Consider the following 12,141-nt stretch of genomic DNA (forward strand, 5'->3'; position numbering starts at 1 on the left):
CCCAGGACAAAGTATTTATTCAAAAAGTCTCTGGGACACAAAGACAGGAACCATATTCCAAGGCTGTTTTAGTCGATCCAAGAGTGTGTCACCTTAACACAGTCACTTTCCTGACCATGTTCTGCAAGAAAGTCCATACACGTGCATTTGAACAACAATCCCTCCAGTAAGTTGTCTTCTCTGCCAAGTCACCTGAGGTGATCGATCAGGAAGCTGGTCATCCGACAGAACCAGGCCATTTTATTAAAAAACCCTGAAATTCCAAGTTTAGACTTCAATGCAAATACTCAAAAAACTGCCTTCTGTTAGCCTCTCCGCTCTCACAAAAACCCATGACTATCGATTTTGGACTGACGCAGGCACATTCACACCGTTAAAAATTTACGTGAAGGTGAGGGAAACCTGCAAAAAGCATTTACAGTTCCTTGGCCATGAATATTCTTCTGCCAGCAGAGCATCTGCTCTCCAGTCATGGCCTCACAATCAAGAGGGACTGTTTACATCGCGTGTCAGATGCAGCAAATGGATTTGCTCAGAAAACTAGATCCTACTCGCACTGATATTAAATAATACTGCTAACTTTCTTACGGTGCTTTGCTGAGAGAAAGACTACATTTGAACAGACTTAACACATTATTGGCACAGTTGAATATTAAGGTACAAACTGCACATTAAAACCTAAGGCAAAAATACTGATTGCCTTGGAATCTAACCTAAACCTGTCCCAAAGGGCTTTCAGCGAGTAGAAAGATGGTTTAATGGGAACATGACTCACTCCACATTTATGAATAGGCAATGAACTTGTGCATACCACATGGTATCACTTAGCAGAACACAAACACAACTGCAGTTAGTTACAGCACCACTCTCCATTTTAGGGAAGAATTAGGTGCTCTTAAGACACCCTCCAGCAGCCCAAAAATACTTTGAAATTCAGTAACAGACACTTCGGAAAGCAGGAATCTGCTTCTCAGGAAGCAATTCAAACAGATTCCTCTCTGAAGAGGCTTTAAGAAGAATACGACTTCTGAAAAGTGTGGAACACAACCCGAATAAGAGCCCTCTTGGGAAACACTAGGCAGCTCTGTTTAGGAAGCGATGCGTAAAACTGAAGGGCTTTGGGTCTTTGGAGCACGCTACCACCGGAATGACTATTTCTGAAGGCAGTAATACTGAAGTACCAAGAGAATACTTTCCTTGTGGAGAGATCACACGAGATTCCCGTTGCATACAGCATGCTTCTAGAGGCTGCTAAATTAAATCAACCTTGCTTTAGAAACAGCAGTCTTTAATAACAATGCTACTCAAAGTACGTTTGTCCTAAACAACGCACCATTCAGCAGTTCCTTAAAAGCACCTCGTCCTTTATCGATGACAAGCATTCTATAGAAACATTTATGCTTGAGCACAACAGAGAAGTCTCTACTGCTTTAGAAGCAGGTTGCTCTTAGCCTCTGCTCTTTTTTTTAATCCAGAAAGTGGCCACCGCAGAGCAGCGATGCTGAAGAGCTAAATAGAGGAGTCCACGGTAAAGTGCCCGTTCTGAGAAAGTGTTCTGCGGTCTGTGGTGTTTAACTTCACCACCGTGGGTGTGTATTTGGAATTCCTATAACAGATGAAGCAGAGGATCCTCCGGAACGTGCTACGCATCTCGTTGTCCCTGTAAGAGTAGACAATAGCGTTTATCAACGAATTGATCTCTGCCAGCAAAAGGACGTATTTCTCCACCGCGAGAACATTGCAGCTCTTGCAGCCCAAGCCATCCAGCAGGAGCACAACTTGTCCTGGAGTCCAGCAGATAACAAAAGCACCTGGGAAGAGAAGAACCCCCGTTAGAGAAAAAGCAGGTTCCTGGCCCTGCCCAGTCACTCACCACAGGGATGCTCAGCGGAACCACTGGTGTTTTACGTAGTGGAAAAATTAAACAGGGAAAACACCAGTTTCCCCTCTAAATTTTTGCTTCGTGCTTGGGAGGAAGCCTGAGGATTCTGCCACAAACTACTGAAAATGGAGACGTTGGCTTTTCTTCTCCCCTTTCCCCCACCCCGTACATTCACAAACATTTCCAAGTAGCTTGACTTACCTCCCATCACTGCATTTACAAAGCGGAGATGAAGTGCTGGTGTGGTTTAACACCGATGGGCAGCCAAGTCCCACACAGCTGCTCTCCCACTCCCCCTCCTCAGCAGGAGGGAGGTGGAAGAAAATGAGATGGAAAGGGGGAAAAAAAAATTGCAGGTTCGAGATAGGAACAGCTTAAAAATCAAAGAAAAGCAAAAGCCACGTGGAAGCAAAAGGAGAAAAATTATTCTCTACTTCCTATCAGCAAGCAATGCTCAGACATGTCCTGGGAAGCAGGGCTTCAGCGTGCCTAGAATCTGCTTGGGAAAACAAAATGCTTTGTAACGAGAGCCTCCCCTTCTTCCCGCATAAAAGTTAGGGAAGAGCCAGAGGAATACAAGTTGAATGAAGTCATCCTCGCCGTCCCTGCAGTTTATGGGGATTTTGGGTTAACAGCCTGAGTTTAGAAGAGCCGTGGTCAACGCTAGGGCAGGGCGATGGAGTCCACCTTGCACAACCACACAGCCGAGCAATGGGCCGGCCAACGCGAGGGCTGAGCCGGACGGGCTCCACCACTGATTCGGTCTGTTCTTGCCACCACCTGCAAAGCTCTTGGGCAAAAGGCTAATTGCTATTTGGCATGGAGCGGGAGGTGCCTGCAGCTCCTAAATCCCTTTTTACGGTCACGGCTTTAACTCTCGGGCTGACGTAAACGGAGCACTCGCCCAGCAGCGCGCCGGGAGCTCATGCAGGAGGTTGTGTCTTGAAGCACGGGAGCTGCACCCTGCTGCGTCTCCTGGGAAGGGGTGGAAGAGAACCAGGCTTGCCGAGAACTTCGCAGCTACACCCTTTACTGGAAAACATCTGAGACGGGAAAGAACAACACAGCCAGAGGAGTCGCACCAGAATGAGAGGCTGAATTCAAAGCTGTCATTAAATGAAACGCCGCGCTGGTGAAGAGCCAGGGGAACACATGTAAAGGATCTCCAGGGTTTCTTGAAGCGTTTGGGGCTGATTATAGGCAACTGCATCCTGTAACCCTTTTTATTTAAGCAAACTGTGCTCCCAGAAGGTCAACACAGCAGCCACCGCATCTGGGCCAGGCAGCTTTCCCTGCACTCGCGGCCAGCACTCTGCTTTGCCCCCTTTAAAATTAGCAAAACTATAAAATAGACGCCTGGCTGTCACGAGGGAAGGTCCAACGCTTCTCCTTTAAATCGAGTCAATCTGCAGGAAAGGGACCTGCTTGTTTTGTGATGCAGCTTTCTTTTTTGGCCAGGTTTTCAGCATCTGCAACGAAAGCCAGATTCTCTGGAGAGACCGGCTCCCAGCAGCACTAAGTAAAGCCAGGTGAATATTAAAGATGGAAGGGGGGAAAAAGAAGTACCTAGAAAGTTTTCGCTGCTTGCTTTGCTCCTTAATGGAAACTAAAGTATGCCAAAAAGAAGTCTGAACTCTTAATAATCCCCTCAGCATGGCCATAGCAACTCAGCCCCGTGGTTTACTCATCAGGGGACCCCATCCCGCTCAAGTGGCCTGTGGGAAACTCCCTACCACCTTCCAGATGTCCCTTGAACTTCTTGTTGATTTCCCAGGCCAGCTTCTCAGTGCCCAGGACCTGCAGGATTTCTACACTGCGGGTACTTTGCCTTGCAGCGAGGAGGCATGCAGCCTCTACGCCGCACCCTCTGCTTCCTCCACGCTCACCAGCAGCTACACCCTCTGATGCATAAGGCGCAAAGCATTCCTCTGAGCAGAGTCCAAGTTTGCAGAAGGCCAGGGAGCTAGGGTGGAGAAGGAATTACACCAGGGCTTTCACAGGGAGAGGAAAAAACCCTCTGCAGTCACAAGCACACGCTGGGGCTGAGCTGGAAGGTGTTGTCCCTGCGTTGGGGAATTCCTCCCCTTGTTCCTACCCGTGCAAGTGACCTGTATGAAACAGTCACTTCCTTCCAACACTGCAGGAAAGGGGAAAAAGCCCTCGGGTTACGGGAGTCCTAGAGGCCCGAGGAGCTCCTCGCTCTCCCTCAACTTTCCACATGAGTTTCCTCCCCGCTCTGTCCAGCCCCAGCCACCAAATTCCTCGTGAAACCACAGCAGCTTTTCCAAGCCTCCTGTGACCCAAGCATTTCTCACTCGAGGGAGAAGACAAAAGCAGGCAAGCCAAGCCAGGAGTTGGGGACAATAAGAGGAAAGGGATATCCCAAAACAAGGCGATGCACCAAGCATGAATTGCATTTTTCCTTGTAGCCCAGCATTCCCACCCTGCCAACCCTCTTCCAGAGGAGACTGAAGTGCCATAAAATTAAGTAGTCCTGCTGTTACCATGGGATGACCCCTCTGATACTTTTCCAGAAGAAATGGAGGAAACAAAGCTTTCCCCCTCTGCTCTGGATTGCAGAAAATAAAAAGCAAGTTATTCTTTAGACCCTCTACGCTGCATCTGATCGGCTCCGAGGCAGCTGGAGCTCCCAGCTGCGCACAAGGGATGGCGAGATCGCAAGGCAGGCAAGGAGGCATCCCGCAGAAGGCAGGAACAGGCACAACCCTCCCCCCAGTTTCGGTGCCTGCAAGTTACAACAGGACGCAGCAAGCAGCGGAGTGCCCCCGAGCAGGGACGCACCGAGCAGCAGAGGCTGCTCCGCTCTGCTCCCCCCACTGCCGAGCCCGACGCTGCCAGCAGGAGTTTGCAAGGGAGTAGTCTTTGTTTGCAGCTCCGAGGTTTCCCTGACTGAGCAAATTCTGCACTTATCAGGCAAGATTTACAAGCCAGGGGTTGTGACCGTAAGCCCAGAGTCGAGCAGGGTTGCAGAAAACCCGAACGCGTTGATTTATGTCGCTCTAAAGGAACTTTGCTAGACCAGTAAAACGGATTTTTAAATGTCGTGGAGCGATCTGCTGATCAACTCACGAGCACGCCAGCCTGCCTTGTTAGATCTCCAGTATTCCTCGGAGGTGTCCTTCAGAGACAACCGCACACCCGCTGCTGTCTGGAGATTGCAGACAGAAGCCTCTGCACAACTTAGAGACAAAACGCACAAAATGGTGTTTGAAAGCAGCATTTACCCATTTATCTCGGTAGCCTCGCCGGCCTACCAAGACGCACAGCACCCTGCAGAACATACCCGCATAAGGTTAGGTCTCTGGATGATGTTAAAGAGCTTGGAGAGGCAGAGCCTCAGTGCCAACCACTTCCAGTCACTGATCTGCTCCTATTTGCACTACAAACTGAACCCAGCCGGGCTAACTCGCAGGCACTTAGCGCTCTGCTGGAGACCCCGCTCCGACCGTGAGCTGAGATGTCCCAGTAATTTATTTACCAGCGCAGACAGACCCAGCACTGGCTGCTTAAAAAAAAAAAAATCAGAGCAAAGTTTAGTGCTTTGTTCCAGTAAACAGTCGGAGGAATTTGGACAGAACTCCCTCATTGTCTTCCCTGTCACCTTGTGATGTCTGCCCCAAACCTCCTTCCATCCTTTAAAAGGATGAATCCTTCTTGATAAGGGCTGACTATGGGCTCTAGTGCCATGCAACCGTTGTGTGCTTCCTCCGTGGAAGAGCAGAGGGCTTTTTGCTTGCCTAAAGCACCTGAACGTAGTCAGATATTACAAAAATGACATTAGTAACAGCCCCTTTTCTCTCTGCTAGCCAGAGAAGGGATTCGGGAGCTTGCATTCTCTCTGCCTGCCTGCCCCGACCACGGCTCACACAAAACTCAGTCCCAAAACCATTGAATTGCCCAGCAGCCAAACCCAACGAGCACCCCAGCAGCTTCAGAGAAGCAGAGAGGCAATTCCCCATCCTCCCTGTCCCAAGGGCATTCACCTGCAGCCCCACGCAGCCCAGAACGGAGGATGGGGGCATCGACTCGAGCAAGGGGACTTACTTAGGATAATTGTGACCGTCTTGACGAGGCTGATCATGGTCTCCTTGTAGCGGGGGTGGAAGCTGGTGTGCTTGGACATCCGCGTCATCTTCCTCTTCACGTAGATGAAGATGTGCGTGTACACGACCACCATGATGAGGAAGATGACCAGGTTGGAGATGGCCCAGAAGGTCAGGTAGCTCCTGCTGTAGAGCGGCGCCATGCTGGAGCACTTCTCCAGGGCACAGAGGCAGTGCCAGCCGTAGGACGGGATGAGCCCCAGCAGCAGGGCCGTGACCCAGATGCAGAAGATGAGGATCATCACGCGCTGGTTGGACATTTTGCTGTGCAGCTGCATGGTGAAAACAGTCTGGTGCCTCTCCACCGCGATTGCCAGCAGGTTCACCACGGAGGCGGTCAGGCTGGTGTCCAGCAGGCTCTGACGGATGAACCAGGTCTTCAGGGAGAGCTCTGCAGTCCTGGGCCCCGTGTGGAACATGAGGAACATGTAGGCGATGCCAGCGAAGAGGTCAGCAGCTGCCAAGTTGCCCAGCAGGTAGTAGATGGGGTAGTGGAAGCGGCGGTTGATGATGATGGCGGTGATGACCAGCAGGTTGGTCAGCAGCACGATGACGCTCACCGTCAGGCCCAGGGCAACCACCAGGACGTCCTTCGTCCTCCAGTACGTGGTCAGCTCCTTGCGGCTGTTGTTGTAGAAGAACCCCACCGTCTCATTGTAAAAGCAGTGCTTCATCGCTGCTGTCCTGAGGAGGGAGCAGAGTATCGTTAGCTCGTCGTGCCCATACGACTCTTACCGGCCCAGAGGATGCTGAGCATCGCCTTAGTGCCCTTGACACACACACAGACAGGGGGATGAGCTCTACACACGCAGAAACAGCCTCAAAAACAAGAAACCGCATTCTGTAAGAGAGAAAAAAACTACACATCTCCCGGGCTGGATCCTCATCTGTCCTCAAAGCCATGCTGAGGATGCAGCGAAACCTTGAATGCTCTCGGGAGATGCCTGCCAGATCTGATAAGAGATTCTCCCTGCCTGCCCCATGCAGTCTCTCAGGGATGACAGACAAAACTATTTTTGTTGTCCCAGATGTCCCGCTTCAGAAATGCACAAACAAAGCAGCAGCAAAGGAGGTTTATCAGGCAATCGCTAAAAAACACTGATGGAGAATGAGCCTCTGCAGCTGTTGCAGTCCCCAGGACTGCTGCTTCTGGTTCAGGAAGCACGCATCTCATCTCGCCTGGGGTAGCTTTATCGCTTCAAGGCTGATATAAGCCCACCGTTGCTCCTGAACACCACTACACACAGCATTGGCTGGTCCTTCCAGACCAGATGAGCACTCTCCAAACTCAGAACCAAGAGGAAAAGTACCTAGAGCCAGGCCCAAGAAAGTAAGTGGCAGCAAGAAGCCTGCACGTACTGCCGTGGGGCTGGATCTTGATGAGCTGGATCGTCAGGAAGAGCTGCAGCACTTCTAGTCTACACACCAGTATGTGGGTCAGCATCCCACGCTTCAAAACATCAACGAGCAAGTCACCTGTGCGGGAAGCAACTCCCTTCCAGGTCTGGAACAAGGCTGCAATTCAAGACTCATTATACTTGGTGACAATTTGATAGGAAGAGATGTGCAAGTCTCAGGAAGGGCTTTCCACATTTCTCTGAAGCACTGGGCATTGCTGGGAGCAAGAGCAGGCAAGCCGTTTGTCTGGACCGTAACAATAAGTCTTAATTTTCAAAGCCCACGTGCCTCTCTGACATTTTAACTTCCCGTCCTGTGGACAACCAAACACGAGGCAGCACGTTAAGCTGAAAGATGCTTTACATTACAGCTTTGGGGTCAGGATTTAAACCTGGTAATTGACACATCTTTGCTTGTCTGTGGAAAAAAGTGACAAATGCAACACCATGAACAAACCCAAGGGATGAGAAGCCCAAGCATTACATCCCACAGCAGATATTCGTGTTCCTTTCCTAACCAAGAGCTTGGAAATCTCAAGTCAGGGCTGGCTGCAGTCCCTGCTGGGAAGGGCAGACCCAGCCTGCAGCCTCCTTCCTCCCAGCACCGCGAGGTGCTGAAAAGTGACATCGTTTTTCCTTACCCTCCTGAGCTCTGCTCATGAAGTCACTGGTTCCTGTCCTCTCGTGAGCTCAACCACCGCTCTCATTTTAGAGAAAGCCCGAGACCATGCAGCAAGAGCACTATCCTCTCCAGACAGGGAGAAAAAAAAAACACAAAGTTACTGACTTGCAATTCATTTTAATCACCCTGAACCCGCAACAGAGTTCAGGAGCCTTAATTACATCTTCCTCTGCTCTCTTGGCAGCAACCTCCCCGTGTTCCTGGACGCTTCAGCAGCAGCTCCTGGCACAACAGCAACGCTGTCGCTGGTACCAGGGAGGAGAGGTAATCGCGGGCAGGCCGGCTCATTATCACCTGCACCGCGCCCAGCCCTGCCTGCGCACACCGCCGAGCTGTGCAAACAGGACGGCTGGGTCTGGAAAGCCTGCCGTGCTGCTGAGCTTCTGATCTCCACTGCCTGGTGGGCTCCACATCAGCCTGCTTCAGCCACAAGATGGAAAAAAAAAAAAAAGCACAACTTTGCTTAAAAAAATCCCATCTCTGCTGCTGAATAGGGAAATATCCTTATAAATGCTGGTGAGGAAAAAGGATAAAGAGAAATCAACCGATCCCATGGGACACTTGTGGCATAGTGAAGTAATTCCATCCAGGTAATGGTGTTTGTAGACGTCAAGCTGTAGGGCTGTTTGGGCGAGTAGCACGGTCCAAGCTCAGCACAGGGGGTGAAAGCAACCAAGTAGGTTCTGCCGAGATACCACATGGAGACTTAGCAGATCGCTGGTGAGGGTTTGGGTTTCAACAGCAGAAAGCGATGGAAGAATGAGGAAGGGAGGAAAGCTAAGGAACTGGATGAACACAACCGCGGTGAATCACAGGCAAGTAGATGGCCACCTGTGCAGGGTGTATCTGGGGAGGCACCGGCCGCATCTCCACGTGGAAATCATCTACGTGAAATCCAGGGCTAGGCCGTTCTTATTGCAAAAGAGTTTTGAAAGCACAAACCCCAAACCAAAAAGGAAACTGCTGCCGAAGTTAGATAAATCACTTTGTTTTTTAAGATTACGTACAAGGATTGCCCAGGGAGGAAGGCTGGAAGAACCTGAAGTGGCATCAAAGTTCAAAGCGCCCCGTGTGCTATCCACCCACATAAACAGGGAGCAAGTTTCAAGGGCCCTGTAATCCCATTCACATTTCTGCTGGGGAGCAGCGTTAAGCGCTCCCTCCCTCAGGACACAAGTCTGAAGATCGTCATGGCACGGGCGCTTGCCTGTGCACGCTGTAGCGCAAAGACAGCTCATACCATAGTTAAATTTAAGAAGCCTTACAATATCAAAGTGAAATAACATGGCGATGGACCTAGGGTTTTCCTCAGTGATTTCCAAGCTGACACTAAAACAAATGAAATCCAGATTAAACTACCTTTAAATCAGATTGAATCCAGATTAAACTACCTTTAGTTGCCACTATATTACGGAAACCAATCTGATTTTGTTGCAAAAAGAAGTTCAGCAGCTATGATGTGCCCCGCAAGCTTCCTGAGTGCTCGCTCCCAAATTGTGAACTTTTTTCACAGCGTTGCACAAGTACTTCAGTGGTACACAGACAGGGGGAGGGGACTACAGAGCTGCACAAACCCACAAAGGAGCTGTGCTCTGCATGTATAAAGCAGCAGTGTAGAAAGTTGCTAATCCTAATGACAATTTCTCAACTGCTTCTGTAGGCAAGACCCAGTTGGAGCACAACAAGAAGCCGGAGAGCTGCGATCCCTCTGAAAGGTAGCAAGGTCACAAGCTGGACCCATGCAATTCTGCGAGCTGGGTGGGGTAAATGACAGGTAAATGCCTGTGGCAGGCCCTGGGAGCTGGCACACCAGCTCGTTGCCGCTCTGCAATTAGAAAACCACCCTTGGAGCTTGGCAGCAAGGGCAGACAATGCTGCAAATCAGAATTTAGCAGGCCAGGGAAAAGAAACACCCTGCCCACAGCAGCAAGCAGACAGAAAGGCAGGCTGGGGCCATGATGCACAAAGGAGCTGGAGGAGCCTATTGTTCAGTGTCCGAGCAACCCCCGTCCGTGGCCTTACACTCTTCAACGGGATCCTACAAGATTTTTCCCTAGCAGTATTGCTGACTTGGTAAAACAAAATGCTAGCTACACACCGCAACAACTACAGCGGCCCTTTGAGCAATGCACAGACCCGTCCTCTGCTCTAACCACGCTGCCTCGAGCTCAGCTCAAGTCTCTCCCCCTTCACACTGAGTCTGGCTTTGCAGGCAGTCCTTGGTAGAAACCACTGCCGTGTGAGCACACAGAACGAGTGCAGAATGCCTTTTCTCCCTGCCCGAGTTATCCGTACACACACATGTGCTCTCCCCCTTCTTACTCAGGTAGTCTCTGCTCTAGGTTCACAGTAAGCTCAGAGTTTTTACGCAGAAAGTAAAGGTGCAAGCGTCCCCCCTTCTCCGTTTCCTCCTGCTTGCACAAGTGGAAAATGCTGCTCAGCTCCTCGAGACCTGGGAGGACGTTCAGCATTTGGGAACAAGCTGCCAGCCATCGATCGCAGCGTGGAAATGAACAGGGATGAATGGCTGGTTTTATCCCCCCCTCCCCCCCCCCCAATAACCACAATTAGTGTTGATTAAAACAGAACAATGGATATAGAAGTCAGCTTACAGGGACTCTAATCCAATTTGTTTCTACCCATGTCCGCTGCACGTAAGTTTATGTGGCCAAACGTTCAAACCGCTGCTCCTTTTTTTTTTGTCGTTGTCATTTAAGCCATAAACAGCACAAGGTCTTACTCTAAAGAATAAGTGTTCTTACCTGGAAGCACAACCACTGCATCCAAACCTGACATTTAGCATTGGTCCCCCCACCACAGGAAACCAGGCCAGCTCTTCAGCAAGGAGATCCCCATGTCGGGAGGGCAGAGGTGCTTCCCAAGCCAGAAAGAGCCAAGTGCCTCCCAGGAAAAGTTTCGATCCGTGATGGGCTGCGAACCACGGGCTTCTAAAGGCAAGTTTGCAAGGGCTCTGCGAGCCCGTCCCTCCTTGGGTCCTCCCCTAGGCGGGCCCTTGCAGGAGCCCCGATCCACCCCGGAGCTGTAACCCGAGTCCTTTTCGCCTCTCAGAGGCATTTTTCCAAGCACCTCCGGTTCTGGAGGAGCTGGCCCGGGTCTGGCTGGAACGGGTCTGCTCCGATCTGCTGGCATCAGGCTGGCGGGGCAGCCCCGCCGCTGGCAGGAGGAGCAGCGAGGTGTGGGAACGGGCACCCTCCTCCGGTCCTGGTCACCCCACGCCAACCCCTCGCCCGCTGCCCCAAAACCTTCGCGCCGCTGCAGGGTGGCAGCTGAACAACCGGGTGTGTTCCTGGGACGATGCGTTGCCTCTGGACCTGAAAGTCTCGTTCTCGTAGCACAGCTACGCTGCATGCTATTTCATGCTACAGCTGAACACCCACGTCTCCGGCGTGCTGCTCAGGCAGGATCTGGTCACCCGCATCTGCTGCGGCAGACACTCACCTCACACCACACAGGAAGCCTTGATGGACACGAGGACGGGGGGGGGGCAGCAGCTTTTTCAGTAAGGTATAAGAGATGTCATGAGACAGAAGGTAAACTGAGGCACAGGCTGGGAAGAAAAGTTACCCCAACTCAGTAAAAAAAAAAAAAAAAAAAAAACCACATGCCACTACTAGAAAAAAGTGCTCGTATTTCTAATACGTCAAGGGACTGTCCAAGATTGTCTTACCTAAGTGCCATACAAATACAGACAGCACACTGCGTGCTAACAAACCGGAGCTGTGGAAGTTATGAACAAAAAAAAAAACCAGAGCACCAGATTTGCAACACACATTCGTTTTGATTTACGCCTCTTGAAAAGGCCCCAACAATTTCCATTCTGCTCCAATTTCCTATTCTCCCACCCTCCTCCTACCATCATCTGTTCCCCAAGGAACAATGTTATCTCCAAGCGCAACCCTGATCTACTGCCAGCCAGATACATGGTAGAGCTTGGCAGAGCCGAGTAATGTTTTGTAAGGCAGGCAGAGATTTACAAAGAGAGCTGAACACAAAGGGGAAAGAGATAGGGCCAAGGATCCAAGAAATCATTAACAG

The 12,141-nt window shown here is 50.7% G+C and overlaps 1 protein-coding gene across 7 annotated transcripts in view; it reads right to left on the reverse strand.

The window, feature by feature from the left end:
• LPAR2 (lysophosphatidic acid receptor 2) overlaps positions 1 to 12,141 on the reverse strand; it is an 18,438-nt gene continuing 6,297 nt past the window's right edge. For 4 of the 7 annotated variants that reach the window (XM_048054935.2, XM_048054936.2, XM_066986509.1 and 1 more), the window contains exons 2-3: positions 5,948 to 6,690; positions 1 to 1,811 (exon numbers count right to left, since the gene is read on the reverse strand). In XM_048054935.2, the coding sequence (XP_047910892.1) occupies positions 1,510 to 1,811; positions 5,948 to 6,680 (1,035 nt within the window). In that variant the 5' untranslated portion in view covers positions 6,681 to 6,690 and the 3' untranslated portion in view covers positions 1 to 1,509. Of the gene's footprint in view, positions 1,812 to 5,947; positions 6,691 to 8,044; positions 8,152 to 10,847; positions 11,624 to 12,141 lie in introns of those variants that run through there. The other 3 variants (XM_048054932.2, XM_048054937.2, XM_013201813.3) reach the window with 3 other exon arrangements.

Source organism: Anser cygnoides, chromosome 34 (assembly GCF_040182565.1).
Source record: "Anser cygnoides isolate HZ-2024a breed goose chromosome 34, Taihu_goose_T2T_genome, whole genome shotgun sequence".
Classification (NCBI taxonomy): domain Eukaryota; kingdom Metazoa; phylum Chordata; class Aves; order Anseriformes; family Anatidae; genus Anser; species Anser cygnoides.